This window comes from Mauremys mutica, chromosome 8 (assembly GCF_020497125.1).
Source record: "Mauremys mutica isolate MM-2020 ecotype Southern chromosome 8, ASM2049712v1, whole genome shotgun sequence".
Classification (NCBI taxonomy): domain Eukaryota; kingdom Metazoa; phylum Chordata; order Testudines; family Geoemydidae; genus Mauremys; species Mauremys mutica.
The window spans coordinates 46,299,492-46,315,048 of NC_059079.1; the positions used below are offsets into that span (position 1 = coordinate 46,299,492).

At 39.6% G+C, this 15,557-nt stretch overlaps 1 protein-coding gene across 4 annotated transcripts in view; it reads left to right on the forward strand.

Annotated features, from left to right (window-relative positions):
- Positions 1-15,557, forward strand: part of KCNT2 (potassium sodium-activated channel subfamily T member 2) — a 283,005-nt gene that overhangs the window by 209,762 nt on the left and 57,686 nt on the right. For 2 of the 4 annotated variants that reach the window (XM_045026023.1, XM_045026024.1), the window contains 2 exons: positions 4,468-4,539; positions 12,891-13,025. In XM_045026023.1, coding sequence (XP_044881958.1) covers positions 4,468-4,539; positions 12,891-13,025 — 207 coding nt within the window. The remainder of the gene's footprint in view (positions 1-4,467; positions 4,540-12,890; positions 13,026-15,557) is intronic. The other 2 variants (XM_045026025.1, XM_045026026.1) reach the window with 1 other exon arrangement.

Here is a 15,557-nt window from a genome sequence, read left to right on the forward strand (position 1 = left end):
GGAAAAGCAGAGAAATCGGAGTACTATTAATTATAAAATAGGTTGTAAAATCATTTAAAATTCTAAAATTTTAGGAGATAGATGCAATATTTAAATTGCAATTTAACATGTGAAAGTAATCTTAACTGCTCTACATATCAGCTGTAGATTGAATTTCTCAGTTTCCTGTCTGCATCCATCTTTTCCCAGCCTACATAGCACCTAGGGGAGCACTATTTTATTCACATTGTTGACCTGCACATTAGGAGCCCGTTTGTCCTTTCAAGACACTGACTCAGATCTAAGCCCACTCAGGCCTCTGAACAAGTTTGCATATGGTTTGCCCAGTAAATAGTAATTATAGTACTATTTGACTGGTCTATCAATTAAATGCAGAAGACAGAGCCTATACTAACTAAGCATATTTTTTATTACTGCTTAATTCAAATATGATCAATACTATAGACTATAAATGCCCTTTGGGAAATATCTCTGTCCACTGATTGCCAAATAAAACCACAGAACAACAAACATTCATTAATGCACTTATGGCTCAGTTGTGCCATTAAGTTGCAGTCCTGATTTAAGGCTGATATAGATCCTCATCATCTCAGGAACAGCTGTAGGAGGAATTGTAACATAGGGAACAACTGTGCCATTGCCTCATCTCCTCCCCAATGCCCTTTGGAGACACTAGAAGGAAACAGTTCCTTCTTTTGTTCCCCCCATATAGAGATTACATTTGTTCTTGGCTCTTATACAAGAAGGGCAGAATGCTCCTTGCACTGTCCTCCACCTCACTCCCATGTCAGGGCAAGGCAAAATCTGTCCCTTTATAGCGATGGCTGAAAATGGTGTGTGTCATGCAGGTACACTGACTTGTCACATTAAAAAGGGTCTATCTGCACTGTTTATGTGCTTCAGTTTCTGGGGGAGGGAGGGAGGCAGAGGTCAAATAACGAAGTGCATATTTTTTTAGTTTCATAACATAATTTAACCCTCTGGGCATGCTGCTTTTCTTTCTAAAATAATACCTGGCTACTTTTAACATTAATTGTTGCTTGGTATACTAGGGTGGAAATAAAGGTCAAAATCTAGAAACTTTTTTCCAGTCTTAAGCAATCTGCTCTCTCAGTGTAATGACTGTCAGTGCTTTGACTGATATTTCACAAGCTCTTTACCTTATCACAAAGTAGTGCACTCACTGCTTTTGTGCCGCAGCTGTTAACATTCCTTTCTGCTGTCTCTCACAGTAATGATTCATCTTCTACTTCTGCAATGACTGATAGAAATCACCTGATGTCTGGAAGGATTTTCCAGTCTGAAAAGGTCAGATCAAGATAGTGTGGTCCAAAAGGGCTGGTGGAACATGTAACATGTGGTATTTAGGTTTCAGGAAAATGAGAAACAAGGGATCATAAAAAAGATTGTATGCACTAAGAACCAAACTTCCCTTCTATGGCTTCATTCAGAGGCATAAAGTGTATTGTACAAAATATAAAGTGGTATACAGGTGGTAAAACTCTAAAACATCCAGAAACTCTGTTCCAATAAGCACTTGAAATACCAAAATATTTATTTTTGATCTTTTGGAAGTTTCCCCATTCTATGATCCCCCATTATTCTGTCTCTGCCCCAACCTTCTGTTGGGGAGAAGGTGTCTTCTCTTCTGGCAGGAACACTTTCCAAGAGAGGCTTGGTAGCCACCACTGCCACTCACAGAAATCTATTAGGATGGGCTCTGGCTCCCTCCCAAGGCAAGATGTTTAACTTGAGAATCTCCATGTCTGTCACCCAGCCACATGTGTCTAGGAGGTGTAGCTGGGTGTTCTCTTCCTTCCTTCCAAGAAAGACTCTTCCGAAGTTGGCTAAAAAAAGTTCTTCTCTCCCACAAGAAGCATTTTCTCTTCCCCCAGAAGTAGCAGGCCATGGTTCTGGGCTTTTTCAGCCCATATGGCTAATGCTGGGGGTTCCATGATAGTATCTAGACAGAGCTCACAGCATACTGAAAACCTTTATGGGGCCTCCCATATGCACATGCATTTTGGGGCGCTAATGCAAGGGAAGCCTCAGGAAGGAATAGCAGGAACAGTAGAGTGAGATTAAGTTTAACTAAACTCATTTCAAACCTCATGAACAGTTTGGGTCCAGTCCAGGTTGGTTAATATTTGGGCTGAGCCAGTTTTCCCACATCTAGTATAAAACTGGAAATCAGCTAGCAGTTGTGAGGGGAGACTAGAGTGCTATATCTGTTCATAATTTACAACATACACACTTTCTAAAAATTCAGCACAATCTTAGGATTTTAAGCCTTTAACTGCACTTCATTTCATCTAGCTCACTTAGATTTCTTTAAAATTCCTGACCTTTAATGGGTGGGGGTTTCTATTTGCCTTTTCTGAATGAGTACTTTCCATTCAAGCACAGCTTATTTTGTGGGGGGTGGGGGTTTGAAAATTAATAGCTGTGTACTTTAGAGAGCTATATAATTTCCATTTTCAATGAGGAGCTTCATTGATGCACCATCCCTCCCAACTTGCTCCCCTTGCAGTGTTTTCTGAGCATATACGATCTGTTCCAAGTATTCCATTCAGCTACAGAAACAGGGCAAGTTTCCCACTTAATTCCCATTAGTACTATAGAAGAGAATAATTCCCTAACACGGTGAGCATGATGTAGCCTCTTTGGACCATGTTATAGTGTTTCAATAAGTCCAAGGTAAACAAAACTTGGAACCTTTAGGCTGCACCATGATAAAAAGAGGCCAGCTGCATAAATTGAATCCTGGTTCAGATTCCAGGCCCTATTCTCAGGGGCGGCTCTATGTATTTTGCCACCCCAAGCATGGCAGTCAGGTGGCTTTCAGCGGCGCGCCTGTGGGAGGTCCTCTGGTAACATGGATTCGGCGGCATGCTCATGGAGACTGGCAGGCCACCCCCCACGGCTTGCCGCCCCAGGCACGCACTTAGTGCGCTGGTGCCTGGAGCCGCCCCTGCCTACTCTCCTCTGGATGTATGTGCCATTGTCCCATCTCTAGTATAAATAATTTCACTTTACAGAATCTGAAATCAGTCAGAGTGGGTTCCACTTCCCCCAATACAGATTATTGTAGGACAGTACATAATGGTGTTAGTGTATCATGGTTCTGTTTATTCCAGTAATGAATATCATAAACACACACACACCAAAAGAGATCTATAAAAATTATCCTTTAAAAATTATGGTTAACAAGTTTCAAGTAAGATTGGTCTTTAAGAACACACATGAAAGTGTACAGTGCCCTCTAGTGTTTTCCTGTGCTCTGGTTTCAGGTCCAGGCTTTTGTTTTTTTACACTCTCTGATAGTTTACTTTTATTATTTTAGGGTTTTTTTTGCTGAAGATTGAAAAATGCCAGTTTTGTTTGCATAAAATTATTCCATCTTACCATTAAATGAAAGCTGTGCTCTCTGCTTAAGCTCTTAGCAAGATGTGACCTAGCCAGCTGGAGCAGGTTCTGTGCAAAGCACTCAGCTGAATTACTGTAAATATAAGGACACTGCAATCAGTCCACCACACTTTTCACATCTTATGGCAATACGGTGAAATCCTGGCCCCACTGAAGTCAATGGGAGTTTTGCCATTGACTTCAAATGAGTTAGGATTTCACCCCCTGTAAATTGGCATGTATCCCTTGCTATGGTTTACTAGTTTCTCTTCAATTTCTTTGCAGTTTGTTAACAGATGCAATTTGCAGTAGTGTGCATGTTTAGATATGTCCCCATTTCATGCTGATTAAAATTTCATCTGCTATCACTGTACTTTCCGTATCTAAGAAAGAAAAAGGTGTAAGACTTATAGTACAATACAGAAAGTACAGTAGAAAACTATTTTACCTTTTCTTTCTTATAAGGAAATTTGAGATTAAAATTAGATGTTGACCTTTATTTCCACCCTAGTATGTCAAGCAACAATTACAGTGTTAAAAGTAGCCAACTATTATTTTAGAAGGGGTGGAAGGGAAAGAAAAATGCAGACAGTTGGGAGAAATGATAAGGCAAGTTCCATAGCTGGGGTAAAATTGATTTTAATGGAACTATAATAGTTGAAACCAGGTGAGGATCTGGTCCCAATCAGCATTTTCATTAAAAATATATTCAGGATCATGAATTGGAATATAATTTAGTAAGGCCTCTTTAGTCTTCAGTAATTTTTCTTTAAATAAAGCATTTACTGTATGATTGTGCCATAAAGTTTCCGATTTGGAAGACTAACAACTTTTATGTAAAGCACATTTAAACTTCATCATTCTTCATCATGATCAAAGCAAACAGCATTGAATGTTGATGTTCAGAAATACAGTTTCCTATGTTATTAAAATGTTTATTTAACATTTCCTAGTTTTCCCCTCCTCTCTCTTCCAAACAAATTAACATAGTTTATTCAGTTTCTTCAGAAGAGATGCAACTGTTGTGATGTTGTGTTTCATTGTAACCCATCTGCTGCTTAGGCCAGATATGCATTTTCTGGATGCAATCTGTTGGTTTCCAATGGTTTACTACATGGTGGGCTCTATTGACAAGTAGGTAAAATCCTCAGAACTCTAAACATTGTCGTGTTCAGTGGTTTGTCATGTGTTGTGCTTTGTAACTGCATGTTTAAGTGTGGTGATAGTACTTGAAAAATGCACCTGCATGCATGGTTTGTGTCAAGGTGCTGTAATTTGGAATTTCAAATTTCTGCCAAAGGATTTCAATCACTCAAAAATGAGTCACTATCTGAGTTTCCTTTATATAGTACCTGGCAGATCAGGCCATCTTTTAAAATGCTTTCTTTGGTACTGAATCTTTAGGTGAAATGTGCCCTAAGGCTAGTTTTTTTCAAAAAACAGGAATGAGCCTAAAGTTACTCCCACCAATCCACATTAAGACACATAAATAAATTTAGCAAATTGTCAAAAATGTTGAACACCCAACAGCTCCCACTGAGTTCTAGTCTAACCCTACACGAAAGCACCATATTTTTGCTCCTACTTATTGGCCGGGATTGTTAAAGTTTGTTACGAGATTTAGACACACTAATAGTAACTTACATCTAAAACCACTAGACTGCTTTGAAAATATCACCTACTACTTCTACCTAGCCCTTTACTATTAAGTATTTATAAAAGCGTATCTAGATTTCATGGCATCACTGATGGATGAGTCAGGCTAGAACTCAGACTAGAAGAGCCTCTTTCATTAGATTTTCAGTATATTCCCATTTCTAAACAGTCATCACTAACGCAAAAAATTAGCTCTAGTAGAGGGCCCAATCCTGAGGCATCTGGGCATCTAGTTATTCTGTCAAATACTGGTCCTATGGAAGTCAGTGGGGGGGGGGTGAGATTTACCATTGTCATAATTTCACCTATCAATGTAGTCTATTTCAACAGCAGTTCTAGCTGCTCAGCATTTCTCAGGATCAAGCCTATTGTAAATGGACACATATATACTTACAAATTTACCTTAGTGACAGATAACACAAACTAGCATTCATAATACACTGATAGAAGTTATCTTAGATCTTTTAGGCTACGTCTACACAGCCTACAGCAGAGAGACTCCCAACTCACATCAGAAGAAAAGCCCAAGTTCTAGCCTGAGCTGCAGCTTCATGGCTCTGTCTACAGAGCTATTTTTAGAGCACCAGTGTGAGCCCCACTAACCCAAACCTGTCCACCTAGGCTGGGAGGCTTACTCCTGGTAGCTGTGTAGACATAGCCTTAAAATGTGTTGCATTCCAGCCTTCAAAAACAATCAACAAAGAAAGGTCTTGGGCATGTCGTATTTAGCAGCATCTTATTTGTCATCTCTGATTATTTTTTATAATTTCCAAATGATTACAAATAATCACAGAAACTGAACAGTTGATTTAGCTACAATTAAGCCAGGTAATTCAAAACATGTAGTTTTCAAACTGTTTTATGAACCACAAAGAAAGTTAAACTTTACTAATATTTGCTGAGACTACTTCGGAAAGGAATACTTTATATCACCCCCTAAGAAATATCACATTAGCTTCCTTCTTGAGTGGTTCACATCAGTTTTGGAATTTATTGAATAAAAAAAAAATTGCAGATCTTTAAACTAGTGGTAATATGATGTATTCTGCAGTTTACACTCATTGTAGTGTAGAGATGTTTCATCTATATGACAGTGCGAATTTCTCTGCAGGTGAAGTTGTGTAAAGTAACACTGACATACATTTATGTTCTATAATCTGTCAGCTGACTTGTCAGTTTATAAATTATGTCCAGTGTTTTAAATGCTGGTTTGCACATATGCATTTATAAACAGTTACATATTGAAGTGAAAAATCAATAAAATCTCGTTCATACTCACAATGTAAGATATGCTAACTTCATTTTTTCATGCAGTGACTGACTGTTCCAAAAATGCCCCTGTACAGTTTGCAGTTCAGTAGTCAATTATTTGCTTAGGCCTCTTTGTGGCTTAAAACGCCAGGGCTTGCACCTTTAAAGCCTTTCACCCCTTACATTCCTGAGGGGCAGACCACAAAGCTTTTCCCACCTTTTTTGCAGGACTTTCTGACCTTCCCCCACACATAAAACAGTTCTACCTTCCAGCAGCAAGCCTGGCCAATGTTTCCCTTACTTAAAGGTGTGGTAAGGTCATGGCTGGTGTTGTGCATGGACCTTGGACTTGTTTTTTACATTGTAGACATGCAGACTTACCCCCGCAGCGCCTCCTGCTGGTTCCAGCTCCGGAGCACCCTTTGCAGGCCGGTGATCTGCCTGTCCTCTGGCCCCTGTGTCCCTCCCTGGACCTGGTGCCCTTTTACCTGGGGTGCTGCCTCTGGCAGTAACCCCTCAGTCTTAGGGTCTCCCCTCCCAGGGAACCCCCACCCACTATTTCCACCTCGCCTCAGTAATGGCTACTGCCAGTCATCTTCTAGCCCCCTGAGCCCTGGGGCAGACTGCAGTATCAGCCACTCATCATAGGCAAAGGGGTTTGGACCTGCTGCCTTAGCCTACCCCTGGGCTGCCCTCTGCAACCCCAAGTACCTTTTAGCCCAATGGTAGGCCGCAGCCTGGGGCTTTCCAGGTTGGAGCTCCCCAGCTCCTCAGCCTGTCCCCAGCCCTGCTCCACTCAGGTACTTTGTGTCTAGCGCCCTGCAGCCAAGCCCATCTCCTTCTACAAACAGAAAGAGACTGTTTGCTCCTGGCTTCCCTGGCCTTCTTATAAGGCCCTATTGCTCAGTTTGGGGCATGGCCCCAGCTGCAGCCACTTCCCGCAATCAGCCCAGCCTAAAAGCTGCTTTCTCCAGCCACAGCCCCCTCCCAGGGCTGTTTTTACCCCTTCAGGGCAGGAGTGGGGGTCCACCCCGCTACATACATACTGTCAAGATCATATTAACTTTACATAAATCAAATCCAACTAAATGTTAAGCAAAAAATCGATACTCCAAGAACAGTTCACAAAATGTGGATACCCCAATACTTTATCTCAACCCTTCTTCTTTATTCCTTGATATGTGTGCATTTTATAAAATGTTAACACATGGAACACTACAGCATTCCACAGTAAATCATCATTTAAATGGGACATTTAAGTAGCCTATTAAAGAGTACATGCTTTATAAATTAGAGAGGTCTCACCTGCATAAATATCTTCAAAACTGTTTTAAAAAAACTGCATGTATGTAAAAAATACACAAGAGCAGTTAGAGACGAAATTACATGGTCAAAAGAAAATCATAACAAATGCTTATTTAAGGCTTGATTTTGAAATCGGCTTGACCTCAATCCAGCATAGCCTTAGGCGCAAATCCTACAAAGATTTAAGCATGTGCGAAGTCTCACTCAATTTAAACATGTGCTTAGTGCTTTGCTGGACTGAAACTCCACTGTCCTCTTCACACAGGACTACACTAACGCTAACAAGGTACCTTCCAGTTCACACCCTCAGCATCCAACTGGGGAATGACAGCGCAGCAATTTGATGCACACTGCTATTCACACCCAGTAGGCCCAACAGTGGGGCAGTGTAGATAAGCCATTAGATTTGTACCAAAACCTTTTAAATGGATTTTTTATCTCAATACCTGATTTAAATGTGCACACTCAGTGGAAGAAAGTGGTTTAAGCAGTAATGTTAAAGCAAAATTTCCTTTAAACTAACATTTTCTCTGCATCTACATCCTACAGCAAGATTCTGCTATTTGACAAAAAGGATGGTATCATGTCTACCCATACAATCGAATGTGAATGAGTATAGGCACCTAAAAGATCAGTTGTATTAGAGTTATGACTGAAGAGGTAGAGAAATATTGGGGCATATACCCAGTTGGTGTAAACTGTCATCACATTAATGGAGGTATGATCATTTTACACCATCTGAGGATCTTCCCTTTTCATTTTAATTTCATATTCACTACTCTGTGGTTTTCCATGGGAGACATCCAGAGAAAAATGGTCAAAAGAAAATTCACAGCCTGGCTGAGCTTCATCAAAATAGGGCCTCAATTAGCAGAAGTTTGTTCTACAATGTCCCATATGTAAGTCATGTGTAATATGTACAGGCATATAGGCTATGGATAAGGGTTGTGTAGGAAAACCATTCAAGGTTAAGAAAGGAATAATTAGGATAATAGATATCTTTGATAAGGGAATATTCCTAACTTTTTTTAATAAGTAGGAAGAAAGTCAGATATTCCAAATAGCCATTGCTGCCATTTTTAAAAAGAGCTTAGACATTATTTAAATATACTAATAGAAAGTTAGCTAAAAGATTCTCAACTTATTTCAGCTTTGGAAAGTAGAATAATTGAGATCTTGTCAGAATATAAAACTTTTTTGTTATATGCAATTTTTAATTTGTAGTCAGAAGGGCTATATTTTCAAAGGTCAACAAAATGGTAGAATGCAGAATTAAATGTAGGTTTCTAGGAGAAAGATTAGAATTTGATATATGAGCAGGTTAAATGCATGCCTATAAATACTAAATATAGAATGGAATTAAATTTCTTCACCAACTATACCTCACTCCGAAACCAATTAATATAGAAAATGGAGCTATGTACTAAATGTGAAAATCAAGACTGGAAATTTTATAGGACTGGATAGGCAATGGTTTTCCTGTCCAATGAGAACTTTGAAATTCCAAAAAAATTTCCAGTCCCAGTTAGGATGAAAAGTCATGGGCTCAATTTTTTTGTGAACTGAAAATCTGAAAAAAATAATTTGGTCACATCAATCAAAACATTTTGTTCCAATTTCAAGTTGTTTCAATTTTGACATTAATTTATAGTATTAAAAACATTTTATTTGGCAATGTAAGTTGTTTCAAACAAAAATAATTGATGTTCCCTTTCAAAACGTGTTAAACATGGTGTTCCAACATTTTTTTTTAAAATGTTTCAAAATTGAAGTGGGAAACTTGTCAAAACTGACCTTTCATACAAATGATTTTGGTTTCATCAAATTAGAATTTTCTGATAAAAACTGATTGAAAAAAAATCACTCCCAGCTCCAGATTTTTATGCATTTAGGGCTTAATACAACTGCTGTTAAAGATAATAGAAAAACTATTTGCTTCACTGGAAACTGGATTGGATTCATGGTGTGTAAGAGCAGAAACACAGTATAGTTTTAGACAGAAGATCAAATCTATGGAATGGTTGCTAGATATATTTACATTTTAACTAGTTTTGCAGAAAATGTATTGAGGAGCCATGAAACACATATGGAAGTTGTATTGTCATATGGGTAGTAAGAACATGAATAAGACGATGTTGGAAAAAAGGAATCATCTCTTCCAGTGTCTTATTACTTAATATCATCACTTCACATCAAAACTGTTTAGTTTTTCCACAAAGTGTCTGCTTTCTCTTAAAAAATTCAGTTTAATCAAAACCCCAACTTGGAATATTTTCTTCTGTGGGCTGGGCTTCATGGCTAGCCTGCATCTCCCATGATGCTCCATGGCCAGAGACTTCCCCTGATTTGCCATCTTTTCTCTCTCTCCAAGAAGAAAGATAATAATGTATCATAGGACATTTAGTCTGATCAGGTAGCCTAGCCCATAGAAGAGAATGGGGCAGGCATCCAAGCTACAATTCCCAAGAGGTCCCCGGCAGCATTTCCAAACTGAAATATTTTGGTTTTCAGCCAAAATATTTCAGTATTTGAATTTCGACCATAAAAGTTAAGTTTTCTGTGGTGTGGAATTCACTTTTGTCCAGTTTGTCCTAGTCCGTCCCTCCACGAATGCAAGTCGACGCCACACCATTCTATTATATTGCAAGCACATTCTTTCCACTTCTGACCAAAGAGTTTTGTAATGGGATTGTCCCAGTGCGTTTTCTGTCTGCCCAGAGGTTGCTTGTGGTCTCTGGGGATCCAGTTACTGATGTGGGTTGTCCACCTATTATCTTGCCTATGGGATTCGGAGGAACAAACAAAACATACCACAGAATGCTTTTTGACCAACTCTACTTAATTCAGAAATTATCCAGGGACATTTAAGATGATATGGCTGATTTTCATTTAACATTATTTTAGTTACTTTTGAAATGTAGTTCTTTGTAAGTATTTTTGTAATCCACTCAAGGCTGAATACTGGTTAAGTTCAAGGCTTCCAGAATTGACCCAATGCCTATTGGCCTCAAACTAAGCATATTTATCAGGCTGAAATACACTGGCATCCCAAGCCATATCCTCCCCAGTTGAAGGAAATCTTTTGAACAGATTCAAACTGCTGCCCTCACTGCAACATATAAAAGAAAGATAGCCTCACATATCCTCTAAGTTGTCTTCTCACTCCATCTTTGGGCTATACCCTACAGCTAATGAGCTCCAAAAAGGAGCAACAGCATTTAAAATAGGCCCTGTAGTATTAGCCTAATTTAATACCCTTCATGGCTTGGGCCTGAAGGCCTCAGTCTACCACTTGTGGGGGCCCCTTTTAGATGGGTTAACTCCTACTGGCTAGGCCAACCATCCCTCCTCACTTTTCTCTGTTGCTCTACTAAATGAATACTGGATAGCACCCGTCAAATCAATTTGTGCACCCCACCATCAATAAATTAATGTTTGGCAGCCTCCCCTCCAGTAAGTCATCTTTCCTGGGCCCTACATCTTTGCAAGGCTCTGCCATTGCTGCTGCTCCTGCTTCTCCACTAGTGTATGGAAGGCTCACAATTTCTCAGCTTCTTATTCTAAAACCTTGGCCTTCTGTGCTTCTCACTTCCTCTCTCCCCTACTCTTAAAGGAGCAGTGGCTCAAGAGACATATTTCCTTCCTTCCTCCCATCTTTTTTTTTAAAGTACAGCATCTAAGGGCCATTCTAGCCCCTTTGACAAGAAGTGCAATGTTTCAGGCCAGTCTGCTCCCATGCACCTGATTTCCCCTTTTCTAAATCAATTAGATCTTGTCTCTACCTTTTCTTCCCCCAGTAAGGTTCAAATTTGAACCTATATGGTTATATCAGTATAACTTGCCACATAGACACTCTTATTCCCATATGAGAGTATCCTCATGGCGGGGGCGGGTGTTATACTAGTATAAATTATCACTATAACTGGTAAAACTTTCCCATGCAGACAGGCTCTTAGTAGTGCACAGGTTGCTTGTTTCCTTCCCGTTAAAGGATCAGTGGTGCTTGGGCCAGTGTTTCCGTCATCTCCCCTCACCTTTAGTGAAAGTAACAGTGTTGGCTCAGCCTTCTTGCCAAGGAAAAAATTCTATTTAAGAGAAAAAAGAACAAGAGACACAAAGCACCTAGGTGCAAGAGGAGGTGCACCTGGATGGCTGAGGAAAATCTTCTTTATGTTATGAGGAGAGCCGGGGTAGCAAAGCAGCAACTTTACCACCATCCTGGATAAGAGGTTCTGGGCTTAGTTTAAATGGATTTATTGGGGAGGGGTACATAAACTGAGGTGGCTGTTTAGTATTCATTAAATGAGGCAGAAGAGTGTATAAATTAATTGGATTTTCAAGGCCTGTTTTTATTATAGATGTGTGTGTTATATAGCACATTTTAGATAAGGAAAAAAAATCAGGAGCTAAATTTTGTTCTGCCTTTATTCAAGGCTAACTATACACGACAAACTCACAGAAATACATTTTAAGGTTTTCTTATAAACACTCGTGGAGCTAAAAAAATATTTAGATGTACATTCAAAATATTGAAACCATGTTTTCCAGTGAATATGTATCAGTATGAATTTTGATTTGTCTTTTTCCAAGAGACATTGGCCTTATCCCTTAGGCTGGAAAAGGGAATCCTTTGGCAGTTCCCACTACATAAATTTGTGTGGGAAACTATGCTCTGAAAGTAACTTGATTCCTGCTCTTGCCTGTGTAATGCTGCTGCTGCTGCTTCTGGAAAGCTACCCTTGTTCAAAAGTGATCCTTCAGTAATAGGGAAATAGGGAGCCAGTGAGGGACTATGAGATGAGAAGCTAGAAAACCAACATATCCGACTGCCTCCGTGTGAAGGCCCTTGATATATGAAAAGGTACTTTTGTGTAGGAGGTAAGACACTTATATGAAGCAGGTAATGACAATGTAATGAGTTGTGGAAGACCTTGTAGGAAAAGGGGAATTAATACGTATACACATGCAGTGTAGTGTAATTTTACCAACATTCTTTTACTGAATGGAGAAGGACAAGCAATCCTCGGCAATCTACCAGCAGGATTCTATTTTACTTCAGAGAACATTATAATTTTATTCACATTGTCTCCATTCTACTGAAACACTTACATGAAGCTGATAGTTACAGTGCTTTCAGAGACCACCACCAAGTGATAGGAATCAAATGTAAGATTGATGAGCTCCCAGGATATGTTGCAGTTGAGTTTTTCCGACTCATACTTATCCTGCCATGTATTTATATTGGTTTTTAATTCTGTTCCTCTTTACAACAGCCTAGATGATTTGCTAAGATGTGGGGTAACCTTCGCTGCCAACATGGTGGTTGTGGACAAGGAAAGTACTATGAGTGCTGAGGAAGACTATATGGCAGATGCCAAGACTATTGTAAATGTACAAACGCTCTTTAGGTAAGTGATTTTGTAACTAACCCATACAGCTATGTTAGGCATGAAATATTTTATTTTTGTAGAGGGGGAGATGGAAGTGTGGCTTCTCAACCGTTTTCCTTAACTTCATTTTTTTTCTTAAACACCACTTTATATGATCAAGCAAAAGTTATTGCTGCTTCACAGTAATATACTCAGGTCTCTTGGGACATGGAAGGGTAAGACTCCAGCTCTCAGATATGACTCCTTACATTCCAAGATGGCAACTTGCTGCTTCTCCAGAGTCTTTGGAAGGTAGCTGACTAGTCTGTGGGAAGGGAAAGAAGGCCAGTCAGCCACCCCTGGAAGACTTGAGATAGAGCAAGTTCACTGGACCTTTGCCTTAACATCTTGTGATAAGGCCATAATCCTAAACTCATTACAGACAGCGGGTGCTGGGAGAGAAGGAGGACTACAAATTAGGTGAGTGAAGGATTGATGTACAGTAACTTGGACAGATGTTCAGATTTTGAACCAAACTAGAATTTTGCCTCTTTTGAGAGGCAGCCACCCCTAGTTAAGGTCTGTGTTACATGTCGCAAAGTTCCAGGGGACAGGGAGGGAAAATCTGAATCCAAAGATTGAAGAAAAATAACAGGTTCTCTTTCACAATTGAAATAAAATAAACCATTCACTCATTGCTTGCAAATGATCCAGCAATAACTATGGGAAGGAACTAGAAGATACAAGTGTATATGTGGTCATAAGAGTTATTTTTGTCTTTCTCTAGGTCTAATAATCAGAAGAGACTAAAGTGTTCAAAGTTTTAATTAACAATATACCATAGCTAAGTCCTATCTTGATAATTTTCACATCCTTTTCCATCTGTCCTGCTCCTGGAAGAAGGTCTATGATCACAGCAAATTAACAGAAGTAGTCAGACATGTTCCCACTACAGCAGGCTCTCTTCCCTTTGTCATAGTGGCATCTCTACCATCAGGATTAACTGTGAAGAGAAGACTTGCCAATATTTCCATTACTGATGATTAGGTCCCACTAATTGTTTTCCCTTGTAGAAGAACAAATGCCTCCTAGCTCATTTGGTAGATCAGTACAGTTCCCAGTAAAGCACTAAACCATCTCTCTGAGCACAGATTAACAGCAGGGCAGACTGTTCAAAAGATGCAAAAGAAATCAGAACAAAACCTTGCTTGCTCTAGCCAGAAAATACATTCAGACAGCTCACAAAGAGGAGAAAAAAAATCTCTCTTTAAAAAGTATTACTCAAAGTCAGAAAAAGTGGAAGGAGGCTGAGGAGATGGTGCTCTGATGCTTTGTTTTTATACCCACTTTTGCCTAAGAACCTGGCTGGAATTCAATGGCATCTCTTTAAGATCCTGATTCAGCAAGGCAACTAAGTAGGCACTTAGCGTTAAGGATATGAATAGACTATTGGCTACAACAGTGCTACTCACATGCTCAAAGATAGGTATGTACTGAAGTGCCTTGTCAAATCATGGCCTAGAGCCCTAAAATGAGGAAATGATTAATTTGAAACGCATTTTTGACAGTGTAGCACAGTTTAACTATTAGGCCTTCAGTCCTTCACCTTAATGAGAATCCAGTATCCCTTCAAATGAATTCGAAGGGAGTTTTGCCACAGTAGAGAATGTAGGATTGGGCCCTTAATTTTGACAAGTCCATAGCATTTTGAAATTTCATCTGCAAATATTGTAGAAGTTGCACTCATTCTCATGATGAAACAAAACATTTCAAGTGAGAAATTGTATGAAACTGACAGTGAAACAAGGAAATAAGGAGGGGGGATTTCATTCTCCAATAGTCTTAGTTTTGTGACAGATTTTTTCTTTTGAAATTTCAGCAAAAATAGTTGAGGACATTTCTATGAACGAGGTTAGGGGAAAATAAGTTTGTTTGTTTGTTTTTAATGGGCAAAATGAAGAGAGACCTTTCTTGAACAAGTCTAGCACTCCATTCTTTGGAACAGGGACTTCAAATGTGGGTGGGAGTGGCCTTTGTGGGAGGGGATGGCCTTTTGCCGCCACATGAAAACCCTTAAAAATCCAAGTTATAAGCCTTTGAAAAAATAAAGGTTGCACATGCTCAAATAATTCTTACATTTTAGTAGCTATATTCACAGAGATTCAGTTTGCACAGAGCCTTTTCCAGCCCAGGGCTGAGCAGAACTTCCCCTGCAATTGCAGCTCTGAGCTGTTTTGGGCCATGCCAAGTCTGGACCTAGGCATCTGTGAAATGCCTTGTTGAAGTAACTCCCACCAGCACTGGTCATAAACATCCTTCCACCATGCAAGTCACACCCTCTGTGTATGTGTGTAACTGCAGCCTGCCAGCCACACCTGGGTTACACTATGGCTATCATCAGACTTGTCTATACTTCAGGGTGACCTCAGCACACCCCCACTCTTAGATTTCTCCCCAGAATATTGTCCTATACTTCCCAGCCTTCTGAACAATACAAGTTATGTAAGGTCCATTATTTCTTTAAATAAATAATATCCACGGAACTTGCCACCCACCCAGTGGAGTTTCCAG